At 38.7% G+C, this 21,073-nt stretch overlaps 1 protein-coding gene across 3 annotated transcripts in view; it reads right to left on the bottom strand.

Moving 5' to 3' along the window:
- Nucleotides 1-19,064, bottom strand: part of atp2b1a (ATPase plasma membrane Ca2+ transporting 1a) — a 39,253-nt gene extending 20,189 nt beyond the window's left edge. For all 3 annotated transcript variants that reach the window (XM_085252935.1, XM_085252937.1, XM_085252938.1), the window contains exons 1-2: nucleotides 18,910-19,064; nucleotides 7,316-7,799 (exon numbers count right to left, since the gene is read on the bottom strand). In XM_085252935.1, coding sequence (XP_085109061.1) covers nucleotides 7,316-7,508 — 193 coding nt within the window. In that variant the 5' untranslated portion in view covers nucleotides 7,509-7,799; nucleotides 18,910-19,064. The remainder of the gene's footprint in view (nucleotides 1-7,315; nucleotides 7,800-18,909) is intronic.
- Between the last annotated feature and the right edge of the window lie 2,009 nt (nucleotides 19,065-21,073).

The following is a 21,073-nucleotide window of genomic DNA, read 5'->3' as shown; positions in this document are numbered from 1 at the left end:
AAACTGCTGTTTTCAACACAATGACCAACTGACTAGGGGTTGAATCAGCTATGGACTCACAGGTGCCTATACTCACACACTACTGTCACGTTATGGAGTCATCTCTCTGATACATTACACGTCTGGCTGCCCTGAGACCCAGTCATCCATGTGTACAGAGAAGGAGCTTTCTGCAGCAACCCATTCAAATGCCTCAACATTCAAGGCAGAGTCAAATATTCAAAAGGGCCTTCGCACATTTGATGATGCATGACAGTTTTTCAGTTCTATTCATGCTAGCTGTGTGTGGGGGTGCAGACTGGATGGAGAGAGAGAGTGTGTGTGTTTATGGGAAAGAGATGGAGCAGGCCTGAGGGCTGGGGAGGAGTGACTGTGTGAAACTGCTACTGACAGGCAGATGGGGGTGGGCGGGGGTGGTCGGGGGTGAGGGTGTAAAGGACCGAGACTATTAAAGAGTAGAGATGCTGATGGCTAAACGGAAGCTGTCCTGGCAGTATCAGCGTATTAACAGGGAAAAGGATCAGCAGGGCATGGAGAGAAAGAGGAAACGACAGAAAAACAGACAAGCAGACCAGAGGCATAATAAAAACCATGACACCGCCTTGGAAACTGAGCACAGTGACAAGAGCACAGACAATAAGATACATTGTTCTTCTGATCTCATGCTGTAGGCACAGACAGTTCAAACTGCTGATTCTGATGGGGTTTTCTTTTTTATTAATATTGGAGAAGTCAAAACTCCAGCAACACTTATTGTGTTTAGAACGTCATTGTCAGGCCAACACTTTGTGTGTGAACACCGAGACTAACTACTGTTTCAACAATAATGTTCTATACACTATGTGTTCCTGGAATTCTCCATTTAGATTTTACCCCCTCCCTATTTTGTTTTGCTTATCCAATTCGGGGGTGTAAGGCAGCTGGAGCGTAACCCAGCTCTCATAAGGTGAGGGGCAGAGTAAACACTGGGCAAGTGGCAGTCTGTTGCAGGGCTAACACAGAGAGAAAGACAACTTTTTACACTTACATTCACACCTACCAATTAACCTAACTCCATACATGTGTTTGGATCACGAAAGGAAACTGAATACCTGGAGAGCAGTGCAAACTCCAGGCCCTTGTTGGGCCCTGGGTGAAAGAACAGTGAATGGACGTGTCATTTGTGGTCATTTCATAACCAAATATCTGTTGAATTAAGAATTTAATCTCTGTAGACTCTTCTCTGGAAGAGTTTGGAAATACTTTGGATTCATTGCAAGTGATGTTGTGAGTGTTTTACGCACATCCATCATGCAGGTACAAAGACCTGACTGAAAGACCTTAAATTTTGCTTCTAGGAAATGTACTCTGATCAGGGAATAAACACCTTATTTAAATGAAGACGTTTTAAATAACAGATATGTATCATGATATAAAAGTGATACATCGTGTTGATTTCATTTTCCATCAAGTTATGGTAGTCCCACCAATTCTAGATTTCACTAATAATCTAGAATAGGTCTAATGCCAATAAAGTAGCATATAAAATATCAGAAAACTGAGTTAACATTAACACCAAATCCCAAAGTAAATGCTTTTTCCTGTTAAAATATAAACCTTGATATTTGTTTTGTGTGTCAGTTTGCTAACTGATGACATAATTGGGCTCTAAAAACATTTTTTTTAAAAAGGCTTGAATTAAATACATTTACAGTTGATTTGTGTTTTATCCTTGCCAATTCATTATAATCAGTGAATATAGTAGGATAATGGTTGGGCTAAACTTTACTCCTGAATAAATTACTTAAATAAATAACTACAATAAAAAAATGCTGACTTCAGTGAACTGCTTCATAAAATTCCAAATTGTTTCCATTGATTTCAGATGCGAGTTAATTAAAAGAGGGTATTGCCGTTTTTTTCCCTCATTCCTACTCACCAAGCAGGTCAATAAAAACTTGTGTAAAGAAGAAAATAATCCTGTATTACTAGTTAAATGCTTAATTGACATTACAACCTAACACATACTTTTCTAAAAGAGGTGAGAAGAATGACTCACCACCAGCACAACACATTAAAAAAAAAAAATAGTGACTGGGTTTATCCAGCAAAGCTGACTGTTGCTGCTCCGTGGCTGTCTCTCACCATCTCCTTTAATTCTCTGTGCCTCTAATTAAAACACGCTGACAGCTAATACCCCACTCAACTTTACACCACATTTTCCCTTTGTATTATAGCAATAAATACAAGTGACAGAAGCCGATCAAGGTGTCATCTCTCCATTTGATTCACAAACAGAAAATAGGTTGGCCTTGGCCTCTTGCATCCATTTAATTTGGATGCTTGTGCAAGCTGACCCATCTGAGTACTGTCATTTTCAGTCATCAGTAAGAGGTCAAGGTAAACCTTTACCCTGGGTCTGTCACAATTAAATGAGATGGGAACCACAACTAAGCATCATTGACTCAACAAACTAAGCCTGAGAAATAATTCCGAACTTGCGTTTTTATGCACACAATCAAGAAAAGAGGACTTGTGATTGTTCACTGTACAACCTTTTGTAGATTAATTTGCTAAGGAGGCGAATCAAACCTGGTGAACTGTTTTACTGTGAGTAAAATGTATAAAAAGATTCTTTATGTTGCTAAAAGGTTAACCATCAACCTATTTACATTAATATAATATGAAGCACATCTGAGTCCAATTAGGATAACTGGATTATGGGATTTCCATCACCTCTGCTTAAGTTAAGCCCCGTCCACATTTAACGTGCTTCATCATGATGATTAGTTGGTGGTTGACATTCCCGACTAGTTGAGCAGGTAACCACCTTATCAAATTAATTAGCAGTTTTATGGATTCTCAAGGATGAGAAAAGTAATCGAGACCTTAAATGGTATTTTACCTGTTAATATAATATAATAATATTGTATGTATAATAGTTAATATAACCTACTATGGTAAGATCACTTTAGAGTTTAGTTGACGGTGACAGGTAGTTTGCAATTGAAACAAGAGGAGTAATCAAAATAGTTGAGATTACAATACTGATGAATAGTCATGTTAAAAACCATATACTGATTGATTTTTTTTAATGTCTTTTTTTTTTTAACCAATGATTCCTTCAAGTTTAAATAAAAACACAAAAATAAAAATAATTATAAATGATAAATAAAGAGTCAGGCCCTAAATAGGGGATGTTTTTTTTTTTCTTTAATGTCAAGCCTTTCTCACAAGAGAAGCCATTCATCCCTGCCAGCCTGCTTCCACTTTGGGATGTCTACGGGTGCAAGGGAGCCCCAGGCGGCAGCAAGTTTGTGTGCCTCAGGAGCCATAGGGAGAGCAACAAGCAGCCAGAGCTGACAGCCAGCTGTCGCACGCCGTGGAAAGATGAGCGGGTGAGAGAACCAGAGTCATCTGGACATAAAGGTCCTGCCTTTTTCTCCAAATTAGATTAATCTAAGGAAACCTTGCGAGTTTTACTTCCTGTAGATAGAGCTTGTTGACCGAAGGCCTACTTTTAGCCATGGGGCTTACGGGGGCAATAAAGAAAAGGAGTGCATTTCAGCTATACTATATGCTGACAGACTAAACCTCATCAATCTTCAAACTTTAATCTCAGTTTCTTGACTGCATGCCCTCTACCATTACACTGACGCAATCTAGCAACAGAAAGAGCTAAACATCTGTTAAACCACCATCTATATGGCAGCTCTTACAACAGCAGGTGTCTCCAGGACCGCAGTTCTCTGTGACAGCAAGTAACACCAATTCCAGGTACAGTGTAAATTTGCAGAGATAATCTTTTGTGTGAATCTAAAGTCCACTTCACACTCTTCAACAGACAAAAACCTATTTCCACTTCTTGTAATTTTACACGCCTCTTTCTCTTATAAAAAACACTAAAATAGGGTTGTTTATAACAGCCCTCATAACTATCATTTTAACAATTTCTTCCAAAAGCCTTTTCAGAGAAAATCATGAGAGGATTTTAGGTGTTGCTGCATGTAGGAATTTATCTGCTCTAAGACAGCGTTGATTAATAAACTGAGCATTGAGACTCTCAAATGATATCATCATCCAATTTCTGCCCTAAAAAATAGAAATCTGTGGTACTACATGTTGATCAAAGTACCATCATCACATCACTCAGGAAATTTTGAGACTACAAATAACAAAAGGCACAGTGTCTAACTAGAAAATCAATATCTCCATAGTTTTACAGAATTAGGTTGAAATGAAACAGAACTCCTCTGCACACCTTTAGTAACTAAAGCAAAACAGGAAAATAATTGTGCTCATGTATCAGTTTTCAAGCCAGAAATGACTACATGTGTATCAGCACACTTCCTAATTTCTCGCTGAACTGAACCAAACCAAGCCTGAGAGCTGTTATAACCACTCCCAGGCAAAACGCTTCAGCATATCACTTTGAATTTAGACATGAAGACAAGATATGCAGGCTTCCTGAATTACAAAGAGAAAGACTACGACTTAACAGTCCGAACCTTGACACTGAATAAGGGGGTTTCCTGTTCAAAATGACAGATACAAATAGGCTGTCAGATTTTATAAATTAGATCAACTGGATGCATACCCTGGGACCCAAGTATCAGACAATGTGAAAATAGCAATGAACAAGGGATAACTGTGAGGATTACTGCCAATAATACTAATTTAAAAGTGGCCATGACAATTTGATGAGTCTCAATATGCACAGAAAATAAGCTACTTGGTTTGAAGAAAAAAATGCTGTGGTTTTAGCAACTGTTATATACTGTGGCATGATATCACCTACACCCATTACTGCAGCTCAACACCTTCTTGCCCCAACTGTAATAACTTCCATCTCTAAGCGAAGATGACATCACTATATGTTTTTTTTAGGCTTGACTAAGTCCCCACAAATACCAAAGAGAACAATAGCACCATTTTCACAAGCTGAAGGGCTGCTGTGAGCATTTAGTATATTTTAAAGCATATACAAGACAGAGTTTCCTTTGAAACGTTATTGCTGACTATGATATCTAATTATGCTATCGGTGTGGGGAAAAAAGAAACAGAAGCAAAAATGAAACGGGGGGGAAGTAAAAAATGATGTACAAGTGAAACCAGGTCAGACAGCTACGTGTATTAGCGAGATCGCTCCCTTCAACTCTCTCAGTAAGAAAATATTTTAGCACACACACTAAAACACTTGCCATCTAAAAAGACATCAACCCTTTCTAGCTTAAATGCCTCCACCTCTTTTTTTAGTACACTACAGTACAGTGACAAATGGGTTAAGGGTTAAAATTTGTCAAAAACCATTTTTCGTGCATTGTCTGAATAAGCTTTTGGCAGTTCTCACTGTCACAATTGAGAAAGCATAATTACATCTTTTTAAACTCACAGCACTGGCATGTTAATTATCAAAATCAATCTGAATCAGTGAATTGAAATCCAACTGAATAGGGAGCTCTCTGGTGGTCTATTAAGACTTATGTACAGACATGAAAAATAGCAGTCGTACTGCCACGATAAATTACATTTAGCCTCATGCAAATGGAGCTGGCTTTAAAGTCTTAGATTATGCAAACTAGTTAAAGCAGAGCAAGACATTAGTGCACATTCCTAACAGCTACATTTACTCAAACTTCTTTGGATGAAAAGAGCTTGGGAAGTGGAGGATTAGCAGAGGATTGGCTTCAGAGGTTCAAATAATGCCCACCCAACTAATTAGAAATCCCTTTTCAATTGTCAGGATCCTGTAATCTTAAATGATGGCTCAATTTCCCAAGCCAGGGACAAATGTGCTGATTGAAACAGTGGGTGTATACCAAGTGGAATGGGGATGTAGTCAAGCTCATCAGTACAGTCTTGTTTAAAAAAAAAAATAAACCAAAAAAACCCTGCCACTTTAGCCCAATTTATTGAAATAAATTGGGCTAAAGTGACTGTTCCCTTTGAAACCTTCAAGTAACTTGCTTTCAGTCTCATCGTTTTGGACAAGCTGAAAATCTTAAAAGCATTTTAAAAACAAGACCGTTGATATGCTGGACACCAATGAAGGCAAAACAAAAGAAAAAAAAAAGATCTGAAATGAAGGCTTAACAATGTAAACATGTCCCTAATATTCAGCTAACTTATCTTTTCATTTATTAAAATACAAATCAATACAGTAATAGGACTTCTTTGTGATTTATAAGGAAAAATGCAAAGCTAAAGGGCCTCAACTAACCACATTCTCTCTTTTTTTACAGCATACACTCAGCTGAGCAGAGGGGGAGGACAATTTACACAACAACCAATGTCACTCATGCTGAAAATATGACAGGACTCCATATTCACCAACATTACACAGCCACATGCATGTTTAGACAACTTGTGCTCCCTCAGCAGCTAAATTCCTATTCAGCAATTTTTCATTATAGTTTAGACAATGGCCCATTGCCTTTAGTAAATCTAAAGGGAGTTAGACAAACTGCACCGTGCACAAATGGCATGCGCAGTATTATCCAAGAGAGAGAGAAAAAAAAAAAGAACGTTTAAGGATTAAAGTAAGTTAATGGTACTTGCTCAAATAACAGTTGCTTTGCAGTTTTGTAAACGCTTGTATTTACCATTATTTGGTTTACTGAAGCTCAGGAGACTTTTACCTTGCACCGAGTGACTGCATACAAAGGACTGTTACAGTGAATATGTGGTGCCATTTTAATCTGGGATCAAAATGAAAATCCCCACAAATAAAGAGTTCAGTCAAGGTCATACTAGTGATTAGGCAGACTGTCTATAAAGGGAAACAGACAGAAGTAGCAGGGGAAAAAAAGAAAGAAAAGATAGGCACCATCAAAAGCAACCTACTTGGGTTTCACTATACCCTAAATGGAATTTTCCCCCCAATTCTTCTAATTATTAGCTTATGAATTTAATATTGAAGAAGACAGTCACAAAAGAGAAAGTCACTGCTTTACTACCAAGCCTTACAGAGTCCTGTTTTGTCCTCCACATGTGGGACATTTACCTGCCTGCAGACTGGTACTGTGCCCAAGCAAACAGCTGGTCTGTCTGAAACCTGCACACATAGTCAGAGAGGTGAAAAGGGAGAAAAGGAGGGTGTGTGGGACATATCCACACAGGCCTTGAAATAGAGCAGGACTGGCCCAGGTCAGAGCCAGTCTGCCTGGCCACCTGTCTGGTTTGTGAAAGCTTCCAAGGAAGTCATGTCAAGGCAATCAATAATGTGGATGACACACCTCCTAAACTATGTGTGCACCACATTGTCATTCCCAAAACTAAAACTGTCATGCTGTAAATGATCAAACTCAAATCATGTTGAGTAAAAGTGTTACTATACCATCTATTGGTGATGTTTTTAACCGGTTGCAGAGTCCTTGAATATCCCCATAATATTCCGCAATTTTGGTTACTGCCTCAGCGCTCCTCAGTTCCATTAACCCACGCAGTTCTTTTAGTGTGCAGCCAAACTCTCCATCATGGTTGGCCTCCACTATGGAGTTCTTCACCCCACTGTACGAGTTGTTCGCCATCTTCTTACTGCCTCCCCAGTCTATTGCAAAGTGTTGCTGCTTTGACTTGACAGCAGGGGTTTAAAAACACCCAAAAAAAAGGGCTGTCCTGGAAATTCTTAAATCCTCAAGAGTGTGAACACAGTGACAGTTCCCATAAACAGCCAACAGGCCCTTCACAGGCAGCTGGAGTCATATGCCAGGTAGAAGGGATATTATGAAACAAGCCATTTCCCTGGGAGAGCTGAGTTCCTATTCTTTCATGGTGACTGAGGATCACCCACAGAGCCAGAGATCACCATGCATCCAGATCTGGAAGAGAAGAGCAAACATAAAAAGAAATTTGTCAATATTCACACCAAAATGGGCCATTACATGAAGAGGGGGGTTAAAATTCATTTACTGACATAGCGCTTATGCTAACTAATATCTGGCCAGGAAAACATTTCATTTTCAGTATATAACCTACCAAGCTGGAGGCAGCTGAGACAAGTAGCTGCGTTATTAGCAGAACTGTCTCTAATCAATTGGCAAGAGATTCTGATTAGTTTTACTTAAGTTGCAATAAAATAATTTTGCCATCAAGATAAAACTCTTGACTAGTAATGAGCATTCTTTTTCTTGGTTAAAGCTTCTTGAGCATTATGTACTGGTTATCTACTGTTAACAGAGCTTCAACAACACTTTTACACATTTGTCTTGCCTCTTGCATGAGTTGGACTTGAATGAGGCATAAAGTGATTAAAAACAGAACATATTCAAACAATAACAAAATAATAACCATGTTAAACAATGTTAAAGCCAAAGCATGACAGTTCAACCAACTAACAGACCTCATGGACAAGCACAATAAACCACAAGACCATTTTCTATCTGCTTTTTAGTTACAATTCAAATTCATGTTTCTGTTTTTCCTATTAATATAAACTGTTCCTCATCTGATAAATAAGGATGTTGCCTGCTGTACAGATTGTGAAAGGCAATTTTTTGAATTGTGATAAATAATAGGCTTTGTTGTTGGTCTTCTACCTTATCTGTATTAATAAATAAACAAACAGCAGACCCTGATACAACATAAAGTCACTGTTTCAAATACAAATGTTGTTGAAAAGACATTACAAAGTGCATATCAAATCTTGAAGCCAGCACGGCAGAAGATCTCTCTATAATGACCATAGCTACAAGGTGGAGCAAAAAAAGATTAGTGCAATTAAACCAGGTGTTTACCTTAAGTTTATTGCTTTGCACTTGAAGGTATGCTCTGCGTAGTCAGCCCATTCTCCCCTGTCATTTTATACAGAAACGCTTGTTGGCAAGCTTTTACTGCACTTACAGTAAATTATTGGGTTACGTTTGACTTCAGTAATGTTATCTTAACTTCTTTACAGAGAGCAGAGGACACAGTGAACACATACACACATACTCTAAAACCAGGGACAGATGAGAGAAAATAAGCTGACCATAAAGGATAGAAAAACAGTACAAACTCTTACACCCTGCTGTAATAAATAAGTGCACAAAAATCAGGTAACACTTTTCACTTCTTGGGATAGGAGCATAAAGCCCCTTGTCTTTAAAGTCATTCCAGCCAAATTTGTAAAATTAAGATTTCACAGAGACCTGTTGTAAACAAAATGGGATTACTTCAATATTTTATCAAAATCAACAGAACCTTTGATCATCACATTCTAATCAGTCTATACTTGAGTCCAAGTGAACATTTAAGGAAGAATTCCTGGGCTCATAGAATCATACATGAGGACAAAGTGAATACATAATAACATCTTGCTTGCAATACCAGAAATCCTGCTACTGTGTTGTAAGCCTGAACATAAACACCACTTTAACATGATGCGAGGGATGTGAAACAGGCCTTCTGATCCATATGAGTAAGAAGTCTCATGGACCTGATAAATCTTTTTTTAAAAATAGGTTTTTACAGGCACAGCATGGACCTAATGTATGATGATGTTTTAGTCCCCGTTTTCTAAATCTACTTTTCCCAATTAATGATGAAAATCTTAAAACAAACAAACCCACATGAAAATCGATATTTTAAGGTAAACTGGGCATGTCCTTGACCCTATGCAGTTTGCTTACAGGCCACAGATAGGAGCAGTATATGTCACAATAACCTTGTTCAACCTGCATGTTAAACACTTCCTTGTGCTAGTTTTCAGCTTTCAGCCCAATCCTCATGTTTTAATCAGAAGAGAGCAATTTGACCTGAATAAAAAGTCTTCTGGGCTGGATTCTTGACTTTTTAACTAACACGATTCAAAAAGTCTGGAGAAATGGGATCAAATCCAATCAAGTCTGCTCCTCAACTGGCTACCCACAGGGATGCACACTCTTGCGCTCATTATTTATCCTGCACACAAATATGTGTTAGAGCAGGTATGAAAACAGGACCATTTTAAAGTATGTGAATAACTCTGTTACTGTTAGTCAGCTCCAGGATAATGGGATCAGCTACGGCCCAGTACTTGATGATTTTGTTAAAAAGGTATAATGAGTCTTCAATTAAATGTAACTAAGACAAAATATATGATCACCGATTTTAGAAAGTGCACTCATACACAAGAGATCACGTCCATTATGAGTGAGGGAATGTGCTTAATCATAGAAATATCTCAGAACAATTATTGATTCAAAGCGAAACTTTGAAGCAAACTGTGAAGCTGTGTGCAAAAAACTAAACTCCACAATGATACAACCATGATGATTTCATTTAATCCTATTCTCACTGAATCCATTTTCTCCTTGCCCTTGGTGTCAGGTCTAATACATTTATCTGTAAAGAACAGAAACTCATTCAAACAAATTGCCAGACCACCTGACAAACTAACTTATGAGCCACTGTTTGAGAGAAAGATTTCTAGCCCCAAACTGTTGAACAACACAGTTTAAAAACTGCTTCACTGCAGCAGCTTTCACTTAGATGAACAAATCCATAGCTTTACAATCCTATGCCAGGTGAATTCATTATTATGTTTTTATTCATTTCTTTAGTGTTTTGTATTACGCTTATCTGTTGTCTCTGTTTGTATTGAATATGTGCGTGCAAGGATGGATGACTCACTACTGCAGACCAAATCAACCTACGGGTATAAATAAAGTAACTTGAACCTGAACCTGCTACCCTTGAATATGACTACTACACTAAAATAAGTATAATTTAAATAACTTCAAGTTTAGTCTGCCTGATGAAGAGCTTCTAATACAACATTACAGTCAAATCTTTTCGACTAAACACCCCTATTTATTCTAGACTACATCAGTCCCTTTGCCATTTCAACAGAAAGTCTCTCAAAATTAAATTTAAAAACAAATCACAGTCATAAAGCCCCTGGCTTCCCTGCTGTGTGACTCCTGGGGTGCCGTAGTGAACAAGGGCCAACTGACTGATTACCCTAGGAAAAGCCTTTTGTTTAATCTAATTAAGACTATCTGTCGCATGAGGGACCTCCATGGTGCTCTACATGGGAGAGTCCATTCCAATGAGAGGCTGCTGTCCATTCAGTGTTAATCAGACTAACACAATGTGGCTCATTCACGTCAACCAGGTTGATACAAATATGTCTTGGAGAAGCTCGGATGAGAAAGCAACCTCCTAATAAAACTACAGAGGCTGAAGCATAGCAAGTGTACATCTGTTTTAGGAAAGGTTTGATTTTATTGATTTCTTCATTTCAGAAGGAACAAAACTGGATTTATGGCTGAGATCTAACAAGATGGGCCCAGTTTCTATATGAAATCACTACTATACTAAAAGCCATGTCAAACTAATCTTGCATTGCACAAGGAATCTGGACCCAGCCATCTGATCCATTAGGAAAGGCACCAGTGGGGGTACACGGGAACATTAAGCCATGTCTGGAAATAACACTGGGGATACTTTACTTGCTTTTTCTCACTTTCTACATTTCAAACAGTAACACAAATGCACCTTTGCATGATTTGTGCTGCCCAGAGATTTAGGCTCTTCATTCCTGATGTGGCATTTTCATTTTTATTCTTGAGTATAATCACAATCTACTCTGGCAAAATACACAGACATGAATACACACCCCAAACTCAAAGCGCAAGACTTTATAGTGTTGTCAAACAATATATAAATTTATATATTAAAAAAGGTGACATTGTATATCAGCAATAGCCATTCCAAGCAAATGACACATATTTTAATCCCAGGAATTTCTGTCAAGAAACTGGGTTCCTTATGGCTGCTGGCTGTCTGTGTTTCCACTGTCGTCTAAACACTGATGGCTCTTTTTACAGGCCATTAATAAAATAAAACTTCACAACAAACTGATTCACTCCCTTCCTGTATGTGGTACTAATTAGGGGTGGGGGGAAAAAAAATCGATACTGTGTAGTATCGTGATATTTTGTTTGCTAATAATGTATCGATACAGGGACAGCAGAAATCGATATTTTGTTACAAAAAACGTTTTTGTGGACTGGAACATGCTGATCAACATGCTCTGACTTCAGAGCATGTTGATCAGCTCCTTTTTCTGAGCAAGAACCCTGACATTCCTTCACTGTCCAAATGTGTTTAACTTTTTTTTGGCAGCAATAAACATGACAGTTTACTTATTTTAATTTAAGACATGTTTTATTTTAATTAAGTTTAAAACTTTTTTATTTAATGTAAAATTATATTTTGTTTTAATTTACTTTCAAATTCTTCAGTTGCTGAATGGGCTGCATAGTTTTCATAAATTGCATAGTTCAGAATAGCTATAATTGTACCAGATGGTTGCATTCAGTTAAGTTGGACTAGACTGTAATACAAACCGTTCAGTTTGTCAACAATATAACTGACTGAAATGAGAGAAAGACTGAGTGCGAGACTTTGATATTAGATAAAATGAATATTGATAAAGTTTACTTTTATGTACAGAATCTGAATATCGCAAAATGTTTTAAAAAATTGCAATAATATCGTATCGTGCGTTAAGTATTGTGATAATATCGTATCGTGGGATGTATGGCAATTCCCACCTCTAGTACTAATTGAGATCAGTAGAAATGTTAGAAAAGCAGCATTCCCACCCGTTAGTTTCCTTCACCTCTGAAAAATACTAGCCAAGAGCAAGAAGCAAGTCATTTGTTGTTGTTTTATTGCAGGGATGAAATTATTTCCTATGTAGTAAATGCAGCTGTAGTCAGGATAGTTTTGGAATTCTTTGTACCAGATCAAGTCCACAAATCCCACCAACCTGACACAGGTGAATTTCAGGGTAGACCATCTTGTACCCTAAAGAAAGCATGTGACTTTCTAAATTTGTTAATGGCCTCAAAAGTACTTGCATCAAGTGGCAGGACTTTAACTTGCTTCGAGCACCATATGGACTATTCAAGACAAGCCTATAATTTTCAGTGTAATTCACTGCACCTCCCACCCCATGTCTTACTATAACATTCACACCCCCTAACCCAACATGCAGCAACAATGCCAAGATGAAAGAAGTGCCAACATTTGCTGCCCTGGGTCAGTTTCGGGTTGCAGTGCAGCTCAAATGTTACAACAGTGGAAAATGATTGTGATTGGATCTCCAAGCCAACAGCTGGCATGGTATGGCTGAATGACAGAGGCCAGAGTTAACCCTTTCCAAGCCTCAGTAGCAGACCGATAACTCAGGGTGGATGTGTGCTGGTTTAACCCAAGAATTACAGACATGCACATCACAAGGCTATTCAAAACTACAGTCACAATGAATCCCCTACAAAGAAGATTGCAGCAATTGGGAACAAGTAGACAGGACAATAGTGATGGATGTGTCATAAATATACTTATGTCTTTGTTTCCATGTTAAGGAAACCCTCTGGCAATTTGAATACCTTTATGTGCCAACAACTTGATGCAAGTCAAGGATAGCAATTCTAGGGATCCCTCTGCAATGGAGCTGCCTAATGCGAGAGGTGATATTTTTAGCTTCCCCTAGACTGTCCCCTCCCCCCACTGCTAGCCATTGCCGAACTGGGTCAGGCCATGTAAATGTGGAGGGTACAAAGCAGAGACACCCAGCCATCCTTGTGCTGTGTGGCTTGCAGCTGAGAGTGCTACTTCATCCCACCGACTGGAACCTCTACGTAGCTCTCAAACGCTGTCAGGCTGCCAGTTCATGAGAACGCACAGTCAGTGGTGTCACCGTCAACACGCTTTTCCTCTCCAGCTCCTTTTACTGCATGTATGGAAGGACACGTAACAGCATTTGAAATGAAAGTAAACAATCATCTTTTCCTCCAAAAACTAAGGCTGCTGGATAAATAGAAATAACATTTTATATATGCATTTCACTGTCTATCATATTATATTTATAGATCAATTTATGGACACTTTAAGACTACCGCGTTATTTTAAAAACATTTATTTGTGCTCTAATATTATTAAATATAGTCTTCGTACATTTTTTTTTCTTTGTGTGTTCTGTCTTGTAGGTAAGCAGATGTAAATTGTTTTTTGGAACAACATGATTTCCAAAAAAAAAAAAAAAAAAAAAAAAAATTCTGGTGCAGTATGTAAAACTTTGTACTGATAACAAGCCAGCTATACACATTTTTTTTAACCCCCACCTGGTAGAGTTTCAATAAACATTTGTGGATTCATTCCTAGTTGTGAATTTCCCTGACCTGTGTACAATTATAAGGCACTACTGCCCGAGGGCACAAATTTGACCACCATTCAGTGCTTTATAGTATTATGCTTCATAAATGATGAAATTCTTTTTTGCAAGTGAATGTTGAAAAATATTAATTTTAAATTAATTAATTAATTAAATTTAAGTTATCATTATAACTATTTGCCAATGCAATTTTACAAGGATGTTAATGCCTGTCTGTGTTACTTCTAAAAGCCTCTCTCTGTTTTTATACCCAATCATTTTACCAACCTGTTTGCAACAGATCTGATTAGTGTTGAGACTTTCGACCACTTTAAGCAATTAAAAATTTAGCATTTACTTTTCAAACCTTTTAAGGAACAGGTTGTACTTTTCTTTTTGAACCTTTGTGCCAACAAAAAGAATTTGCTATACAACAAGCAGTACGAATTTGAAAAGCATAAGCAGTAATATCTTAAATTTACCAACAAATAGTTTGACGCTGTCTTACAAAAGCAATGCAGGTGAAACACATTCTTATAGACCGGTTTTTAACCTCTTACATAACAACAGAACAGACAAGTTATAAAATTTAGTACATAGTGGCCATCTAGGCACATGAAGACTGACCGGTTTCTCAAAACTGTTTATATTAACATTTATAGAGCATGTCAAAAATAATTGTTGCTACATACATAAATGAGGGGAAAGCTGGGCATTTAAATAAGTAAAACTGAGAAACTGACCACATGAGTATTTTTGAGTGCTGGAAGACTGTCCTGTTGTTAAAGTTGTATTCTTACCCTCCACCCCCCACTGTTAAAAATAAATAAATAAATAATTTTTTGGACAAATTCAGAATTAAAATTTCAACATTTACCTACAGAATTTGTTATCATCAAATCAAACATGCCCCTTTTCTTTCATAGTACTGGCCACAGAAATACTATACATGAATATAAAAATTTTACTGCTTTCTACTAATTTCCTCCTGTCAAAGATGTAAATGCACAGCAAGAGGTATGGTTTTATTGAGCTTTTGCATAGCATTTCATGTGCATAGGATTGAAAATGTTCCAAAATGAGGCATCTTTCATTGAGGCACTTTGAAGATCAGAGGCTTTCTGTGTTCTTGCTTATGTGCGATACCACAGACCAGATCGGTGGCCTGGGGTCCTGCTGCCCCATCATTATCTGCTGCAGTCTGAAATTGCTGTTGCCATCATTTCAGTTTTAGGATGCACAATTGTTGACTTGTGCATTATATATTTCACAAAAAAAACTGTGGTACAGAATGCATTGCTATGGTTTAACACATGTCATGCATGTGTTCTGCATTCATTGTGATGAAACCACTTGCTGTAACTGTTAATAAATAGCCTAAGTGAAAATGTATACTAGAAAGAAAGTTTTGAAGCTTTAAGGAACAGACAAATGATTTCATGATCCACATGATTGCATTTGATTCAAATAAAAATTCAAGTGGTATTTCAGGGAGTGATTGTTTCCCACAAATACACTGCTCTGACTTGATTAGGCAGGAATTGCTCTCTCATTGGCTCCACCGTATGATATTACTTGCCCAAGATTTTCAGAGCATGCTACAATGGCAGTTTAAATGTGTAGAGAAGATTACACCAGAGCAGGACTGTATACTGTATGCCACAAGTGATAACATCCAAGACAACCAGCAATGCTTTATGATGAGAGAAGTTGAGGTCTGGAAGTATGCTTCTATTATATAAGCTCAATGACGCTGAAGTTCAAATGAACAAATAATAATAATAATACAGTTAAATCATCTAGCCCACTTTAAAAATGTCCCTTTAATCATTGCCACGTCAAACCATGGAGCCCACCATGTTGCAGAGATGCCAAAACTAACATAAATGTCCGTCAGACTGACTGGTAGCATATTTAGACCTTCTGACAGTCTTCAGGGCTATTTTGCAGCACGTGCTTTGCAATTATTTTAATTAGGCACAATCCCAGTATATAATAACTTTTGCCAATCTTCAATTATAGTACATTTGATCTCCTGAAATTAAAAACTGAAGCATATAACTGGTAGTCACACCTGTGTAATTTGTTTCTCGTGCCAAGTTAAACAAGATTTAAATGAACAAGTAGTAATGAATGACTAAAAGACCCTGTAACCTAAAACCCCTGCTTGAAATAATCTTGACCTTACAATCCACACACAGTAAGAAAGATAAGTAAAATGCCATCATTGGTAAATGTTACCATGAATACATGACACTGGTTCAAAACCACACTATATTTAGCTTTCCATGCTGGTTTACATGAGGCTTAACGCCACCTTAGATTAATGACCTGCAGTGGTCACCTCAGTGAAATAATGCTTTAAACTAGCAATTATAAACATTAAACTTGAAGAATTACAGAGTACACTAAGGACAAATGTTAGTAATTTGTCTTAATGTTGGGCTTATAGTTGTCTGCAGTGCAGAGCATGACAATGAAATAAGTGAACATGTGAACCAGCAGCTGTAAGAGGAACTCATCCATGATGAGTTAGGAACAGACTTGGCAGGCGACAACTGCCTGGAAGAAAGTATACCAGATATGCGGCATTACTTCACAGTGGCTATAGCAGTTATCTCAGCAGCAAGGAGCATGTAAGATTGGTGAGAACAACATTCTTCAGCACAGAAAGAAAGAAAAAACATGCACCGCTGAAAAGGACGTAGAGGTGTGGTCTTGAAAGGTTGATTTTCTACAAATGAACTAATGAGCCACAAAGGTCAGGTGATCTTCCCTCTGAAATATAACAATTTTTTGAAATTTTTTTAAAAAAAAAAGTATTCAAATATCTACTGACTCATATTAGTCACTCAAGTAGAGGGGTAATGTCTATAATCAGCCATTAGGGAAAAAAAAAAGGTGGCACAGCGAAGAATAAGAAAAGATATTTTTGTCATTCTTGAGTGACAGCAACAGTCTGAGTTCAAAGGGCTCAGACAAGGCAACAGATTGTGTTACTGATGATCTAAGTGAATCATTAAACAAACTCAATTTCTATATGCTGCGCTAGACAGCTACAATGAAGCATTACTCACAGCTAAACCTGAAAAAAAAAATAGACTTCTAACGCAGTATTAGCTAGAAAATTCAAACATATCTCCAAACTGAATCACAGCAACTGTCATTGCAGCTAATACAATATTGTGCAGCAAGATATTGTGATTATAAAATCCGTGTAATTGCTTATCTGTCATTATATTATTTAACAAGACCAGAGTACAGATGACTACTACAGGTGACTAGCACGCTCTGTGTCACCGAGTTTTATGTTCAGCGTCTTTTCATACAACTACAATAATAGAATGTAGAATCACAAGTCATTATACAAACACTGAAAGACATTGCTGGCGCTGCAGCAAGCTGGGTGCTATTTAATTGGATAAGGAGTGATCCCTTCAACTAGACACCAAAAGGTGCTCTGTGGCTGCACTCCACATCGACCTGGATACTGCAGGTAATGTCTGAGTGCACCAATCTATATTACGTCGTCAATCAAGATTAAGAGTGTAACGTTAACGTACGTAATCATCTTGCAGTACCTGGAAGCCCTAAGAAATACGAGATACATTACGGGCAAGTGGAAGGTAATTTAAAGAGACGAGCTGCAGTCAGTGTGTGAGTTTCTATTGCCGTGCAAGTATGAAATAAGCGTTGTTCTTTCAGTAGCGTTACGGACGACAAGTGGCAGTTTTTTTCCCCTTAGTTCGGAAATAACCTGACAGTTTTGCCATACCAGGACATTTAAGAGTGGTAAACAGCCATACTTGCTCAAATGGGTTTCTCGTAATTGTTTCGAGGAGGTTAGGAGATTGGGACTTGAGATTAAAACCTACTAGTTGCGGTCAAATTATTGTCTTCAGAATACGGTACAAATTAAAGTGTTGGACAACAGAATGCGACACCAGCAAATGACAACCCCAGAAAATGATGTTAGTCAATAAACGAAGGTTCAAAACACGCTTACTGTGGTGACAGAGAGCAGAAATGACTAACGCGGTTTTATGGGTTCCCCGAGTTGCCCGTATTGAGTGTGTTGAGCAACCGCAGCGCGTGGACTCACAGCGCTCGCGGAATATAGTTCCAGGCCGTTTAGCAGTATTACTCCACTAACGTTAGGTATCTGCATATAAAACGGGAACTGCGAGGCGTTAGACAAGCTGAATGACATATCACCATGTAACATGCAATGCAGGCAACTTTCTATTAAAGATATTAAGGTCCATAGTTGAAGTGTTATTTAACAGCGGGACCCCGCGAGGAGCAACCAAGTCGAAACGTTAATGTGCAGCCCAACAGATATGTTATTAAAAAAATAACAGCGGTCCTGACTAGCGTACACGGTTAGCAAACTAGCACTAATGCGTTAGCTTATGCTGACTGCAAAGAGGGGAAATTCACAAAAGATACTTCCAACAGACTGACAAGTCTAAAAACTTAGCCATGAGCCATGCAGAAGTCCCAAGCAAACTATGCACAAGCGAATGAAATCTGGCAGCATCCCGGGCTGATTAGCTACCTGTGTTGGAAAACGAACCGCCCCATGTCAGTATCCCTCCAAGATAGCTAACATTAGCTTGGTATACCGCTAACTACCCAAGGCAAGCTACCCACAGTGGTTGGCCCTCGTTGATCAGTGCACACACAAAAAAGAAGACCTTAACCGGTTATGGGGTTACATGCAACATCCAAAATCACTTGGAAAGATCAATTATTGTGTGGCATTTTGCCGCGCTAATAGAGAAAAATATAAGTAAAATAATACTTACTCCGTCCTCTGAAGAGCACCCCAGCTCCCTTTCTCTCTTTAACTCCCCCTCAGTCTCACCAAAGACTAGACTCTCTCCCCTGATCTGAGGTATAATCCCGCCCACTGCGCTGTCACAACCAAAGCCTGCAAACCTCACACTGCCAAGATAGTTCCTATCTCCCTCGAGCTCATGAAAACCCATGTCACTTTGACCGGAAATCATATGAGACATGCGTGCGGTGGAAAAGCGGGATGATGTTGCCGCAACTCACGTGGCTGACTGCTGAGATAATAATCTCTTTATGTTTAATTACAGAACAGATGCAGACCAAGACCACCTATTTGTTTTTTAATGCAACACGATGAAGGGTGCGTGTCTCACAGCGGTATTGTTGCATCTCTATGATTTAAAAATGCTAAAATCAAGCTGAAGCGATATCGGGGATATCGTGAGAGACAACCGACCAAAAAATAACGTTGTAAAAGTGGAACTCGACGATGGCGGAAGTACACAAAGGTGAACCATTTCGCCTCGCCTTTTTCATTTCTGTCACAACACCGCCAGGGACATGTGATGCACGTCAAAAGGAGGATGGGTATGGACCGCTGGTGTGGATTCCCATTGGCTTAGCCAGCATATCAGTCGCCTATGGAAACGGTTACGTCATGATCCCCTAGTACTCCTTCTTTGCTCCCGTGTAGCTTTATAATAACAGGATTATTCAACAGTCCCCCCCAATCATATGATGCAGCCTGCAGACAGTAGGCAACGAAAACGCATCGGTTTTGCTGTCCGGGCGACTCAACCCCACCTAGGCTGCACGAGGCTCTTCCCCTCGACGCCTAATCAAACCTGACGTTATTCTTTCCATGACGTAGTGCGTTTTTTCTCTCTTCACCAGATTCAATGCGTGTATTCTTTGCGATTCCTTCAGTCCTCTCGGGGAGTCACACACTCTGCACAATCAGCCTCCTTATTACTTGGGGCAGCTGTCAATGAAATGCAAACAGCAATGTGAGCCATTAAACCGATGTGACAGAAATTTAACAGCGTTTTGGTACTGCAATAAATTGCAGCACAAGTCCCCTGTAATTGCCTAATATGTTTTTTTATGTAACAGAGAGTGCAAGGTGTTAATTGGAATTAGAAAGTCTGTGATCCAGAATTCAGACAAGGTGGTTATTGCAAAACCCATCTGAACTTTGCACAAACCAAGTCAGGTATAGAAACTGCTATTTGACAAGCATACAATACTTTAAAAAATAAAAAAAAGAAAGATTAGTTGTGGTAGATCATAAACAGAAAATAACCATGGCCAGGGTCAAAACTCAGTGTAATACACTTGCTGTCTGGACATAATGGGATTTATCATTAACATGAGTGCCTTGAGTGCACGGCAGCAGCTGCCTCTTCAGAAAGGTCCAACGTGTTTAGGCTTGTGTGCAAATTAAAAGTTGGAAAATATCATTTCAGAATTTCCGAGTCAGACAGACGTCAAGCGGAGAAAAGAGATTTGGAAAGAAAGAGGAAGAGAAGAAGCCGGGGGAAAAAAACCCCCAACTTGATTTATGTAAGATGACTTGTGCAATCATTTGGCCTTATGTCTTTGTGATTTGACTTTAATGGCTCAGTCTAAAGCAGAATGAGGAACAATCAGTCAAAATGCATAGATAGGAAAAAAAAACAAAAACTCAAAAAATGTTGTTCGCAGAAGCTGCTAAATGATGGCTGTGCCTCACATGTGCTCCCACACTCCCTTCGCACATTGTGAGCTGTCAGTTTTCTGCTCTAAAACTTTAGAGCTGTAGCTGCAGCAGTGCTTAGATGCTGATGTTTTTTCCCCTGTACGCCCAGCAGTAACACGGGCCTCATGTGAACAAGCTTTGGCACACAGACTTTGCTCCACAGGCCTTTAAACCCTATAGTGCCAAAGAAGCGACAAGATCTATTTTTATGTCTGCCATTTTTGCAGTTCACTGTCAGTGGTTTTGGTGGCTTCCTAAGTTGCAGCCTGCAGTGCTTTGTGTTGGCCAACCCAGAGCAAATGTTAGGTCATTCACTGACCCCCGAGGGCATCTCTTTCTCTCTTCTTCAGTCCATCAGTCTGTGCATCAGCCCTTCTTCTTTATCTGAACCAGAGGACACACTTTAGGTAATGGTAGGAATGCAAATATAGATTCAT

Source organism: Mchenga conophoros, linkage group LG17, assembly GCF_057382185.1.
Source record: "Mchenga conophoros isolate Kocher_MC1m ecotype Shallow Benthic linkage group LG17, M_conophoros_male_GT1.1, whole genome shotgun sequence".
NCBI lineage: Eukaryota > Metazoa > Chordata > Actinopteri > Cichliformes > Cichlidae > Mchenga > Mchenga conophoros.
Note: the sequence above shows the minus strand (reverse complement) of the source record. Positions and strands in the feature narration are given on the sequence as shown.